This window comes from Choloepus didactylus, chromosome 23, assembly GCF_015220235.1.
Source record: "Choloepus didactylus isolate mChoDid1 chromosome 23, mChoDid1.pri, whole genome shotgun sequence".
Lineage (NCBI taxonomy): Eukaryota > Metazoa > Chordata > Mammalia > Pilosa > Megalonychidae > Choloepus > Choloepus didactylus.
Window position 1 is genome coordinate 10,097,346 of NC_051329.1, and position 14,806 is coordinate 10,112,151.

General features: G+C 41.1%; 1 protein-coding gene across 2 annotated transcripts in view; it reads left to right on the plus strand.

The window, feature by feature from the left end:
- The first annotated feature begins 2,853 nt into the window (after nt 1-2,853).
- The window catches only part of ATP2A2 (ATPase sarcoplasmic/endoplasmic reticulum Ca2+ transporting 2), a 69,956-nt gene continuing 58,003 nt past the window's right edge, over nt 2,854-14,806 (plus strand). For both annotated transcript variants that reach the window (XR_005213947.1, XM_037816534.1), the window contains exons 1-4: nt 2,854-3,113; nt 3,848-3,865; nt 3,951-4,033; nt 10,847-10,951. Coding sequence is in view for 1 of the 2 variants with exons in the window: in XM_037816534.1 (XP_037672462.1) it covers nt 2,996-3,113; nt 3,848-3,865; nt 3,951-4,033; nt 10,847-10,951 (324 nt within the window). In the remaining variant the exon portion in view is untranslated. The remainder of the gene's footprint in view (nt 3,114-3,847; nt 3,866-3,950; nt 4,034-10,846; nt 10,952-14,806) is intronic.

Below are 14,806 nucleotides of genomic sequence, written 5' to 3' on the forward strand. Positions count from 1 at the left end.
ACAGGTTGAGGAAACTAGGGCATAACTGGAATGGTAATGTAAAAGGGGCCAACCTAGGTTAAAAACCACACTGTTTCAGTTTAAGGGAATCTTCCAGCCTACAGTACACAGAAAGCTTGCAAAGAACAGTTAAGGGGGGTGACAGCAATGCCGTAGCAGCACCATGTGAACTTGCATATTATTCATCTCTGAGAAACCTCTAATGCTGTCTAGCTTTGTGTTTGATTTGAACCTGACTAAAGCTTCACAGCCATTCCCATGAGTCAAATAGTTCAGAGACCCTCTTGTTTATTCCACAAATTGAACTTCAGCCAAGATTCACTGAGGTCCCCCCATGGGTGAAGGAGGCCCTTTTCAAGTCCCTGTTAGTTTGGGGATGGTGGAACTCATTCATTCATTCAAATAAAAGGCACTCAATAAATAGTGCATGCATACTAGGGAAAGTTCTGTGCATCAAGAATGGCCAAGATAGACAAACCCCCATTCTCATGGAAGGGAGACAGGCAGTAACAGCTAAACAGAAATACAGTATCAGAGATAAGTGCTATGAAGAAAATAAAACTGAATGTGATAGAGGGTGACTGGAGAGAGGGTAGTCAACGTTTCACAGTCAGCAAAGACTTCCCTGAGGCATGTAAGCCCAGAGCTGAAGGAGAAGATGGAACTAGTAAAGTGAAGATCTGGGGCTGAGTAAAGGGGCTGAGGTCAGGAGCTTCTCAAGAAACTCAACCCAAACAGAGAAGGGACCACAGAATGGAGATCCAAAGTCAACTACCCAGGATCATTTCCAGGCTGAGAAGGGTAACAATCCTCTCGCCTGTGGTGCTTCTATCTGTGCTGAAAGAGATGAGATGAGGCAGAAGAACTGGTAAGAAATGGCACAGACCTGGTCTTGAAGGGAAAAGAACCATCACCAGCTCCCAGGAGGTGGTCACATGCCCCTCCTGAAGAGGCACCCATCCTGTGACCTAACCAGTTTCCACCTTGCTTCTCTTAGTGCCCTGCCATACACTAGAATTTGTTTGTTTGTTTCGTGTAGGGTTGTTTTTGGTCCTTTTCCAAGTATCTATCAAAACTGCATGCCAGCCTCCACTCCTTCGAAATAATTAAATGAAATAATGTGCCTGAGTTTTTTCAACTGTGATTTGCATCTACGGAAGGAATTTATCTTAAATCCTGAGGCTGAACATTCTGGGACAAGTGATTTTTGTTCTGCTTTGGCTCTTGTGGATGGTACACTATTGCCAAAACACTGAAGTGGACTAAATGCTTCATTCTGCAAAACGTTTCCTTTAAAAATCTGCTCTTTTTTGTGAAGCTAATGTGTTCGTGTTTTGTTCATGAATTCAATGCAAAGGTCGCTCCCCTGTTAAAAAAATTAGTACAACTTTATATTGGCAAAATTTCCTTTGTTGCTGCTATGGTAGGGTTTGTACAGACCTCACGAGGAAATTATCTGTGGCTTTAGAATACTTATAAGACTAAAGTCCCTTCTCCTATTGGGGAAAGTGGGAGTCTAGAAAACAGCCTTCATGTTCTTCATGTCAAAGCAAAGCACCTTACCGCAGCCCTAGTTGCTATTTAGCAGGTTGAGTAGCATACACAACCTGTGACCTCTGGCAGACATGTCACAGCCTATGTGGGCTCTTAAAAATAATATAAAACCTACTCCTCCCTCCCTCCCAAGTGGGATTCCCTCAGTCGGGGCGCAGAGTCCGCTGGAGAAGGGCTGGCATTTGCGTGCGATGGAGCTCTCGGCTTCGGGGGTGTAGGATGCGGTGTTCCTGCGGCGACAGATGAGGGATTTTGACTGTGTGGGAAGAGAACTGCGGAATTCCTCCCTTCGGTTCCTAACAGGGGCTCTGAAAGATAGACATCAGGATGCAGAGCGCAGCCCTGGAGACGCAGGGCGACGAGGCGAGCCAAGGACACCCACCCGAGCGCGCTTCGGGGAAGCCCTGGTGGACTGAGCTCCTCGGTTCCTCGGCCTCACCCTCCCGGCCACCCAGCCCGGCTCGAGGCAGACTCTCGAGGCAGTCCCCTTGGGGCCGCGAGCGCAGGGGTCCCACGGTGTGCCCAAGCGCGCTCCCCCACCCACGGTTCTACGTCTCAAGGGAGAAGTCACCGAACACCGCAGGAACCTACGAGCCGCCCAAGGAAGCCTTCCGCGGCCCGCGTGCCGTAGCGCGCAATGCGCGGGCGCGCTGCTCTCCGGCCTCGATCCGGGTTCCTCGGCGCGGCGCGCGGGAGGGGGCGGGACCTGCGCGGCGGCGTGGGCGAGAGTGGCGCGGGAGGGCGGAGGGAGCCGGGGGGCGGGGGCGGGGCCGCGCCGCCCGCGCCGCGCTGGGCCCTCTCGGCCAATGAGCGGCGTCCACATGCCGCGGCGGCGGCGACAGGGGAGGCAGCGGCCGATAAATGCTATTAGAGCAGCCGCCGCGGAGCCGTCCCCGACGCCGCCTCTTTCTCCTCCGCCGCAGTTTCCTCCGGCGCTGTCGGGGGCGCGGAGCCGAGGGAACAGGGCGAGCGCGCCGCACACCACCTCGCCGGCTCGCCTCCTCCGCTCCGTTCCGTCCCCAGGGGTCGGCCGGGCGCCCCCTCCTCGGCCCCGGGGCCGCAGATTACCTCAGGAGAGCGGGGAGGGGGCTCAGGGGCCGCGGCCTGCGCTCCCGGCGGGCAGCTGAGGGCGTAGGAGGCCCTCCCTTCTGCCCAGGGGAGGGAGGGTCGGGCGCCCCCCAACACCCCGCCCAGCAGAGCCCGGGGTGGGCGCCGGGCAGGGCCGGGCGGCGAGAGGGGCGGTTGTCTGGGGGAGGGGGCGCGGGGTGATTCAGCGCCCGGCGAGGCGGAAGCGGCCGGCCGAGGCGGCGGCGGAGGAGAGGCGGCGAGCAGCCAGTCCGCGCCTGGGCGCCCGGGGTGGCACGAGCCCGCGGCCCGAGTGCGGGGCCGAGGCGAGGAGGCCGCGGGGACGGGAGTGGAGGCCGGCCGGGCCCCCGCAGCCATGGAGAACGCGCACACAAAGACGGTGGAGGAGGTGCTGGGCCACTTCGGCGTCAACGAGAGCACCGGGCTGAGCCTGGAGCAGGTCAAGAAGCTCAAGGAGAGATGGGGCTCCAACGGTAGGTGCCCGGCGCCGGGGCCGCAGGGGCGCCGCGCGGCCGGCGCGGGCCCGGGAGCGAGGGAAGATGGCTGACCGGGCTCCACCTCGTGGGTCTCGGGTCGGCGCCCGCCCGGGGCTGCTGGCGGCGGGGTCCAGCCCGCGCGCTCGCCCCTCGGGTGCAGGGCCGAGTGCGGGGGCCCCGGGGCCAGGGCGGAGCCGCGCCGCGTGGGGTCCTCAGCCTCCCCTGGACCCTTGGCGTCCAGAGCCCTTGACCTTCCCGGCACGCAGCTTGCTCGGTGGCTTCTCCCCGACAGCAGCCGACCCGGGTGGAGGGAGGGACGGGGTTCCTGCAGCTGGGTTGATCCCTGTGAGATATTTTCTCATCTCCAACCGGTTTATGAGGCGTCGTTGGTCTTGAGAAAGCTTCTCTGACCGTTCTTGTACTGCCCAAAGTTACACATCTGGCAGAAGTGATGACATAGCTGAAATGACTCTTCATTTCAGGAACCCAGTTTAGGTGGCGATGACTTTTCCTCTTCAGGATAGACATAAGGCTGTTGATTTTTAAAGTATTGCATATTTTCTTAGGGTACCTTTTAGTATGCTTTTTACTAAAAAATTGTTCGTATAGCTAGCATTGCTTTCAAAGACAGCTGCTTGTAATTTTAGAAGTTATCTTTAGAAGGGCAGTGCTAAAAGAATTTTTTTTTCCCTCTCCCGACACGTTGCCTGGCGAATTTCTCCATTCTACAGAGTTGCCGGCTGAGGAAGGTAAGTACTCTTAAGGTGTTCTCCCCCACCCCCCCCCACCCCCTTGTGTGTTGATATTAAGATGACAATTTGTTGTTTCTAACAGGAAAAACCTTGCTGGAACTTGTGATTGAGCAGTTTGAAGATTTACTAGTTAGAATTTTATTGTTGGCAGCCTGTATATCTTTCGTAAGTATAAAGAAATTTATTTTTTTATCTCAAAAAAAAGTTGGGTATGTTCCATAGATGAAAAGTCAGAAAATAAATCATGTCCAGTGGATGAAAACCTTATATCTGGAGATTTATGCTGTGTGTCCACGTTAAAAAGACACCTGTGTGTGCACACTAAACAACCCAGGTATTTTCCCATTATAACAAAGCACTGGAAGCCATTCATGTTCAGAAAACGAATGACTGATGTTGACAGTGCAATTAGAAATTGTTCCTACACTCAGCAGGGTCCTATAAATTCTCGTGGTTTAGTGGTCTTTTAAGTACCAGAAAGTTCTTCATTGGGAGATCTTTGCTTTTTGGATTCTTCATTGTTGTTATGTTGTAAGATCATATTAAGATGATACTGGGTGCTTTGTAGTCTGTAAATAGAACTTACAAAAGGAATCTTCCAGTTGCTTTCCCTTCCTGGTAATGGCAAGGTGACAGTTGTTCCTGACAGTGACAAGAATGATGACGGCAGTGATGGCACCACAGTTGACCAAATTTGGTCACTGACCTTTATGGTGGTATATTTATCTAAATTGGACCCCTGTCTTGAGTGACTCCTGGGTTGGAGAACAAGGTTCAGTACAGTTGGTTCTAGATCTTGAAAGAAAAAAACCCAGCAGCGCTGTGTTTTTCTCGGGTATGTGCTTATTCGCTTGAGTCCTTTATGGTTGCTAAGAAACTGGTGAGATGCAAAGAACTATAGCAGAAGAAAGGTGACGGGGGACAGGGAGCGAGGAGGTGAGGTTGTTTCTAGGTTTATTAAATTTTTTTTCTGTTCACTAATTTTTCATTGCATTTTTCTCTCTGAGCAGTAGACTTCTTGGTAGATTTCCTAAGAATGGTCATGAATAGGATGCAGATGTTCCTAATCCTAACAGCATTGGAGATGCCTTTTGTTCTTAAGTTACAGTATTTTATTACAAAAACTGTAATGGGAAATGAAATTGATCTAGTGCAGTACGTTTTTCATGCTTCGCAAAGTTGATAAAGCTTCAGAGTTTTATTTTTGTATGTTTGTATGCAAATCCCAGGGATCTACCTCGGACGAAAGACAATTTTATGCCCATCTTTTAAGTAGACAGTGACAAGAAATGAACATTTGGTATAATTTTTTTGCATAAATTCTTTCATGAGACTTGAGCATACCAAGCCAAGTGATACGAAGCTATTAATAATTCGTAGTCCTCAATCCAAGAGTCTTTTCTCTGAATTTCATTGAGTAAAATTAAGAGGGTCACATTAGCAAATCATTCAACATACAGATTCACCCTGTATTACTTATATATCTTTCCTTGATTTAATCTTTAAAAAATGTCCCCACCCAATAAATGGCTGTTTCTTGACCAATTACAATTAATGAATAGAACTGTTTGATTAACTCGAGTTTTAATACGTTGCCATGGGGCAAAAGTAAATGTTATGTTTAGGTTATTGTAGTTTTTCTATCTATGTTGGGTACATAATTCATTCTGAAATAGTCTCAGTTTGCTCTGACAGATGAGTCCTCAGGTCCAGTAAGATCATTAGGGTCCTCTTAGAAGTTAATCAGCTTGTATATACAAGCCAGAGGTAAAATAAATTTTTACTGAGTTATTCTGTGTTGTAACTGAAATCAGTGTTGAAATATAATGTTAATAAACAAGCGCTTGGCTATTTAGGTTGTATTGGGTCTCTTTGGCCAATTTGAGTGACATATTAAAGTTTGGAATTAATGATGTGTGCAATTAATTACTTTGAATTAATTGGGAATTTTATAGTTTCCAGGCATTTTCAAATATGTTTTAAAATATGTTTCAAATATGTTTTAATTTTGCTGTAAGGTAGAATGTTGGCTTTTTAGAGCTTTGTAGAGCTATATTTTGATGTTGAAATTAGTTACCTTTGTGATAACTACTTGGAGTTATTGCTCAGGAAATGAGCCCTGTTACCAGTTTTAGTTTTGTGGGTTTCTAGATAGCAAAAGTGATAAGTGTTTAGGAAGTAGTTTTACTGTAAAGATCATGTAATGTGCTTTGGTTTGTTTGATCAAGAAATTGTAGATATAAAACCGATTATTTTCTTCATGTGGTGTTGGCACTGTTACAATGTACATCAACCCTTTCATTCCTCATTTCTTTATCCTAAAGAAGGAGCAGAGTCTTTTATGGTAGTCAGTTTATCTCTGTTAGTTTAATAGTTAAAACATGGTAGAATATTCAAGTTCTTTTGGAAAAATGAATAGGCAGCTCTTACAGTGTATACATTATACATTATCAGGTCCTCCTCAAGTTAAAAAGAAATGTTAGGCTTAGTGATTTATTTCAGTATCAAACACAGTAGTGAACTGTTAACCATAGTTAATATTTTGCTATAGCGGAAAGTAGGAAAGTGCGTTAATGTTTTACACTTGTGCCCTGCAGGGATAAACTTTAAATTGTAATATTCACCAGAGTAGTTTTTTTACAGAGGTCACTTGGGTTGAAAGGAGTGATGTATACATCTCCTGTTACTTATCCAATAACATTAGAAATTCCTTAATTTGGCTTTCAAGTCTCTCTGTGGTTTCACTTGGTTTTTCTATCTTCCTCTTGGTTACCAGCCTTGCCTTTCATCTCACACATCATGTAGTTGCCTGACTAGAGGGCCCACCCTTCTTCCCTCCCCTTCATTGCTTTGTCAGGTGTCCGCTGAGCACCTGCTACATGTCATAGGCACTGGGATATAGCACCGAACAAAATGGACAAAGTCCTTGACCTAGAGCTTACATGCCAGTAGAGAGAGATGATAAAAAAGTAAAATATATAATCTGTTAGGTGGTGATTGTGCTGTGGAGAAAAAGCAGGGATGGGGATAAGGGAGTATGGAGGAGGGTATAATTTTTAAGTAGGGTGGTCAGGAAAGACCTCTGAGAAGGTGACATCTGAAGGAGGTGAGCAGTAGGGCCATCCTTTACTCCCGATGGTCTAAAGTGCAAAACCCTCTCTGGTCACACAGTGTGCACAGGTTTCCTCTATCCTCCACACCTCCCCCACTTAGATTCACCCTAAAATGCTAAAAAAACTTTGTAGATTCTGGCACGTCTCACTCTTCTCTTGTATTTGAATCCTTTGTGTATGTCTTTTCTTACCCGACCTGTTGAAAGGGATTCTTTATAGAGCCTGAGATACTTTGGATATGTAAGGCAATTAAATGTTTGGATGAGCTTGCATGGGTGGTATGTTTCTTGGTTTTCTCAGAACTACATAGCGTCTATTGCTATGTAGTGCTTCTAAAATTTTTCTTTACTGTTTAATTTCTAAAAACAAAAACAATGGGCAATTTGCAAATCGGTTTTCCTAACTAATTTGAAGGGAAAATGTGTTTTGGGTTTTTGTATTTTTGAAGTTTGTGTTCGCAAGTCTGGAAACTTTGAAGAGTTTTGTCTCTGAATCAGAAAAGAATGAGGTCTAAATCTTGTGGGGGTTTTGTTTTGTTTTGTTTTGTTTTGTTTTTCTTTTTAATTGGCTTAAAGAATTTTTGTTTCCCACGCCAGAAAATTACCATAACACTTACTGGTGATCTATTTTTCATTTTTGTAAAGTGTTTAATTTCTGTTTCTTCTTAAAATTTTCTGAGGTGAATTTCTTCATTCATTGTACAGGTGTTTGAGTGCCCAAAGGCACTGTACAAGTTTCTGAGGATAGGAGGAGCAAGATATGGTATCCTTCTTACAAATGTGCTTATAATCTTGGCGTGAGTCTATCTGTGATCCTGTTAAGAGCTCATCCCATTGTCCCCACCTGTAGAGAAGGAAACTGAGTAAATGTATCATGACTTTCCCCCAGATTTCGCCAGAACAGTTCTTTTTACCTTGGATTAAAATTTGCTTTATTCCTTAAACTCTGCCATCTGGCATTTTTTGACTATTGTATTAGACATTAAGCCTGCTGTATTGAGATCAGGCTTGAGGATAGCCATTGGAAGATACCCTACAACCCTATCTAAGCTGTTTAAATTGTAGTTTAGTATTCAGTTAACATGTGGTTACTTTGAATACAATTGGCAAATTTGAAACTTTAACTTGCTGGCTAACCTAAGCACTATTAATAGTGCAAAGAAAAGGGAAGAAACAGTGTTTAGTTTGTGCCTGAAATTACACTACAGAAGTATTTTCCTTTGATATTGTTTATGAAGTTGGTTACCTGTTTGCTTTCTTAAGTTCATAAGCTGCCACTTGGGGTACTCTTGAGATTGTATGAGATCTTATTTTATTCATTCAGTAAATATATGTTGAGTATGAGCCATATACGAGGGACTTCTAGGCGCTTAGGGATACAGTAGTGAACAGGAAACAATAAAAAAAGTTTATCCTTTATATTCAACCTGTCCTCAAAGATGTTTAGACATCATTCCTCACCATCCATCCCCCGTCCCCCATAAACTTAATTTGTTTAACTTCAGGTAAACCAAAATTATGAACTGACTGTACTGTAATGCTAATAAGGCATCGTGCATTTTGGTAATAATGTGTCACATCCAATTTTCCTCCCCATTTCCCTGCCCCTCCATCTCATGGAGTTTATTCGTTAGCATCTTCCCACCTATATAATACAAGAAAATCTTTCTTATCTGTAAATAAAAAATGAAGGATTGTATTACAGTTGATCTGAACATAATTGATTGGTTCTTGCTAATTAAATATGATTGACCTTCATTTGGACTATAGTGTTTAATTCTTTCGGTTATTTGTGGTTGTAAAATAGGCATTTTTGAAAGTATTCAGGAAATTGGTGGTTGTCCATTTTAAATAGGTTTAGCACCATCCTTCCACCTTGAGAGATTTGTCCACTAGTTTCTCATCAGCAGTTACTACTACATCATACAGTGCTGTAGAACCTTTAAATAACAACATGAATGCTTGTGTTTATTGCACATAAACGTTTGAAGTCATATAGTAGAAGGAAAGCCTACATCATTAATACTTATTAGGATTATTACATTATTGATAAATGCCACTTGTGAAAAGGAACCACACCTTTCCTTTTTCTTAATTTATTTTTAAGCAGCTTTATTGAGATATATTCACATACAGTGCAATCTTTGCAAACTATGCTATCAATGGGAACCACGCATTTCTTGAAAGGTGGTTTGCTTTGATAGTCCTGTTGCTTGCCTCAGCCTTTCCTGTGTTCTGGCTGTTCTGGGATATTGCTTTAAGTTTTTTCCTCCTGCCTAGCTGCCAAGAGGGAAGTCCACACTAGCTTTAACAAGGTGCGAAGCTTATCTTTCAGTTGCTAATGCCTCACTGACCTTTTGGAAAGATCCTAGTTATTCTTCAAGTTGAGCAATTTTTCTCCCCCAAGAGCTAATTAAGTTTCTTATTTCTGATACGCTCTCCTTGGCAAATGTTTGAAAAGCTAGCATCAGAGCAGCTGTGGTCTTGCCTCTATCAGAATTTATAACTTCCTGGTTAAGTTTTTATTCTGGCATTAGGCCTGGCCTTAACACCAGGAATGCCCTTTTGAAAGCTTGCAGCTGCATTTATCATATTCATTCCGGTTTTCTGCTTGCCCTAGTTTACTAGCTGTCAGTGGTGATTGGCGTCTGTCAGAAAGCCCCCGTCCCCCATCTTGGTCCTGGTGTGTCCTGGTTGGTCTTCTCATTAATTCATTGTTACTCTCTTTTACTTGCAAAATATATGTTGAACTTTTCCTTAATCATCTTCCTGGTTTACTATTTGTGTAAAGGCTCTCTTCATAATACTCCACTAGGTACAAATGTATTATGTGTAGTCAGATAGTTTCATTATTCCCATAAAACATATCTGAAGATATATATATCTAAAAAGAGTATATTCATTCTTCACTAAATAGATCTCTTAAAGAAAAGACATTTTCTTGTGAAATAGGCAAACATTTTAAGCAGTGTTTTTAAAAAACAAAACAAAATAAAAATCCCACCACCGAGATTGAATCAGTATATCTACTTAACACCTTTTCTGGATTGGCAGTTATTTCATAAAAAAAAATTGGTTGCTTTTACCATTTAGACTTCCTCTTTTACTATGTTTTATTATTCAAAGTTCGTTGTGTTGGGTTCTTTCTTTTTACCACCTGTGGTTGCTTGATTATGAAATACAGTGTGGCTCTTCTTACTTGTAAGCTTTTGAATCTTAACAGGATTATGGTTGTGTTAACTAAAATTTTAATCCTATGCTCATTTTCTTGGGGTAGTGTTCTGTGTCCATTTATAACATTTTTGGACTTATGTCATCTCTGAAGTGCTATGTTAATGTACTGGAGGATAGTCTACAAAATACAATCCTGATTGTAGTAATTCTGGGAGGACTTTCAGTAATGTAACTGAAAATAAATTGGAGATTAGTGGTTTACATACTCTAAAATTTGAGTAAATTATAAAATTGTTTTTACTATTCTGCCATATGGTTATTTGATATGCATATTAACTAAAGCAACCCAATTGTTGATGATAAAATTGAGAATCTAAGTTTTATTTTTTTCTGAATACATATGAAATGAATGGGATTTATTTCTTCCAAAAAAGTGTTTTATGTGGGTACTAGAATGGAATTACCATGAGACTAAAACATAAACTTTAAAGATATTAAGAAGTTGTATAGGTTTGACTCCTAGAATTATTATGAACAAGATGTAAGCTGGTACATTCTGCCACCTTTTGTTTCTAGGGAAGGTAAGAAAAGAGATTGATATATTGTAACTCCTTTAATGGCAGCCACTTTTGTAAATTGGCACTAAGCCTGAAAACACACAACAATTTTGACACATGCTATTTCTTTTTTAGGTTTTGGCTTGGTTTGAAGAAGGTGAAGAAACAATCACAGCCTTTGTAGAACCCTTTGTAATTTTACTTATTTTAGTAGCCAATGCAATTGTAGGTGTGTGGCAGGTAAGCAAAACTTCCTGTACTGTTAAATTTTAGTAATGTGTGTAAGCAATTTAAACTCTGTTAATTTTTTCTTTTGTCCATTAGTTTATTCAATGGCAAAATTTTATGCCTCATTCATATATACTTTGGCGTCAAAATTGTTCATCCTTCCAGATAGCATGGAGTTAAGAACAGTGGTTTAGAGAAGCTACTTAACAGGGAAAGCAGAAAATTTTAGAACTAGAATCTGTCTTTGTATTTCTTGGCTGCTGCTGCTGGACAGATTTCAAAAATTGAGTATCATCTTTTTTTATTCTCTTTGCATTTTTTTGTGAGGTTAGCTATGAAAATTGTTTAAGTCCTAGATTGTTCCCCCTGCAGAGCATACTCCTGGCTGTTTTCCCTCAATTGTCCAGGCCTTTCTCACAGAAGGTAAACTAATTTTACCACAGAAACATAAAGGGATTTCTTTCTCCCCATTCACATAATTGTTCTACTGTGGATATCTAGTTGAAGATGTCATCCTTTTTAGACTGTTGATCTGTTGGATTTTTGGATAGATTGTCACTATCTGAGAATAATAACTTAATTCATTTTGAGTATTGATCTTAATTTTAGGATTTTGATGGATGTAGTCACCCTTTTGAGGACTAAAATAAAGTGCATCTGTCATTCTTAGTCCAGTCAATTGCGAATGTCTAATCTTGTTAAATTAATCAGCTTGAAGAGCTCCATGAGGGGGGCCATATAGAGAGATGGCAAATTTGGTCTACAAGGAGGAGCTTCTTAATTGTGTATACTTTTTTTTCCACTTACTTTTTTTTCTACAGAAGACAAATTTGTTTACACTGAAGTAGAAATAATCCTCTTGTGAATGATTTAGGCAAAAGAAACAATATATACGGCATTAGATTTTCCTTATTCCAAGCTATTATCTGTTTTTTTATTATTATTATTTATGCCAGTTACCATGCTTTATGTACATTCTCATTTTATCCTTTTAATGACCTTGTAAAGCAGATGATATTCCCATTTATCAGGTGTGACACTGAGATTCACAGCGATTTTATCAAAGGTCATACAGCTTACTACATAAAAGTATCTGGGATTTGAACTGATCTGAATTCTAAAGTAAAATTTCAAAACAGTTTTCACAAGAAATTTGAAAACTTTGCCTTAGGTTTTTAAAAATATATATATTCTTAAGTCTTAATCCTGTTTACATAGCACACAGAATGCTATGAACAATACTGGACAGTGCTTGCATTCTGGAAATAAGGGAAATTACAGTTGTTATGTAAGGTGGCATTGGGGTGGGGTGTGTATCGTTTCTGACAAGTGGCTTCTAGGAAGGATTTTTAGAGAAGGTGGCAAGCAGTTGGGCCCATACTGGGGAGAATATTCTAGAGGAAGACTGGCATGAGCAGAAAAGTACAAAGTGAGTTTGAGGAAAGACTACCAATTTGGCTCAAAGTTTTGAGTAGGGGATATAACTGGAAGGTATGGGGTTGTAAAATTTTTAAAAATAGAACCTTAGAAATCTCTGAGTTATCCTTTTGTTTCTAGTAAATTAGGTAGGTTTATATTTTCCGAAATTGGCCTGCTTTTTGTGTAGCCTGTTTGACTCATTCACTTCCTTTTCCCACTCGCTGCCCTAAATATTTCTTTTGATAGTTTGAATTGAGAAGGTAGGGGGAGACTTTTTTTTAATTAGAGAAGTAGGTTTACAGAAAATAGAATTCCTGTGTACCTCCCTAACACATACAGCTTTCCCCATATTTAATACTCTGAATTAGTGTGGCACTTTTGTTACATTTGATGAAATAACATTGTTATAATTACACCATTAACTATAGTCAATAGTTTATATTGGTTGTTCTGTTTTTTTAAAAATTTTTATTGTAGTAACATACAACCTAAACTTTCCCCCTTTAACAGCATTCACATATATAATTCAGTAGTGTTAATTACGTTCACAGTGTTTTGCTACCATTACCACAATCCATAACCAAAACTTTTCCATCACCCCAAACAGAAACTCTCCACCAACTGGGGGAGACTTTTTAAGTGAATTTGATTGGCTATCTTGTCCTCAGTGTCTGAGGTACTTTATCTTTTTAAATGTTTTCTGTTAATTTAAATGTCTTTGCTAATTTTTGGTAGGAGCAAAATATAGTGTCCTTTGTAAGTTAGTGCCCATGGGACATCTCCCTAACCTTGAGCAGTGCAGTAAAAGTACCTGATGTGACCTTGAAGTGTGTGTGGGGGGGGAGGGGGCAGGTAAGGAAGTAAAATTGCCACAATTCTTAAATTAAGGGGGTGTGTTTGTGGTGTGTGTGCAGAATCCTATGGAAAAGAAGTTAGTTTCAATCTGAATAGCAATAATGCTCAAAATTCTTTTCCCGATATCGGTAACATTCAAACTTAATCTCAATGACCTTTATACCAGAGATTAATTATGGTTAAATGTATTAGCAGTTCTATTATAGGCATACCTCAGAAATATTGCACGTTTGGTTCCAGACCACTGCAATAAAACGAATATTGCAATAAAGTGAATCACACAAAGTTTTTGTTTTCCTAGTGCACATATTAAAGTTATGTTTATAGTCTATACTGTAGTTTATAAAGTGTGCAGTAGCATTATGTCTAAAAAAAAAGTGTACATACCTTAATTAAAATGTGATACAGAGACACAGTGAGCACGTGCTGTTGGAAAAATGTCTGATAGATTTGCTCCAAGAAAGGTTAAGCTTGCCTCAAACCTTCAATGTGTTAAAAAACAAACAAACAAACAAAAAAACGGAACACCAAAATCACAGTACATCTGCAAAGCACAATTAAGTGAAGCACAAGAAAACAAGATATGTTTGTATTAGGGGATGCAGTCATACTCTTCACTTTAAGCAGGTTCAGGGATTTTTCATATAGACCATAATTATAGCCAAGTGAAAAATGGTATTGCACATAAGTTCTTTCCAAGTAAAGGTTGAATTGAAGAACTTGAGATTGAGAGGCAAAAATGGGAGAAAAATGGAAAGAATCCTTTTCTTTGTCTGTTGAGTAACCTCATCTAGGGGCATGTACTTTTTAGGTTTGCTCCTTGGCTTCTAGTTGCTTATTCTCTAAAAGGAGAGAAGATGAATTGGCACATGAGCTTCTCTTTTCTTTCTTTCTGGCATCTTATTTAAAGGAACTTTTCCTGTAGTTTTTTTGTTTGTTTGTTTGTTTTTAACATGAGTCATTTCATTTTGATTTTGCCTCTTTCATTTGAAATTGGGAATGAAAGATTTTCATTAAGTCTTCCATATGTTTCTATATGATGTGATACATAACAATGTGTGACTGGCAGTACTGGCAGTAGGATGAGAATCCTACCACCCAGTGGTATTTACCACTAGAGAAAGATTCTTAGAATTTTTGAGATGCAACTTGATTTTTTTAGTTGATCACTTATAGTATTTACTGCATGCAAAACACAGTTCTAAGCATTTTACATATAATTTGTAATCCTTACAAACCTTGAGGGTGGTTACTGTTTCTTGTCCTCATTTATAGGTGATAAACCTGTGCATTGTAATTTACCTAGCTGTTAGGTGGAAGGGACTGGATTGAACCCAGGCAATCTAGCCCCATCGCTACCTTCCCTTTGAGACAGTGTCGACCTAACTGGTGGTGAGGGGAGGGGAGTGAATGGAGGTGAGGGCCGGGCTGTTTTTTAAACTGTGCTTAGGGACAGGAGATTCCATGACAGCTTTTTCCCATTATGGTCTTATTCCCTTATCTTTCTTGTGGTGTTTTATTTTTCATTTTTAATTACAGAATTACAAGCATCTTTGGATAATGCTTATTACCTTAAAATGTGAATTGTTTCAT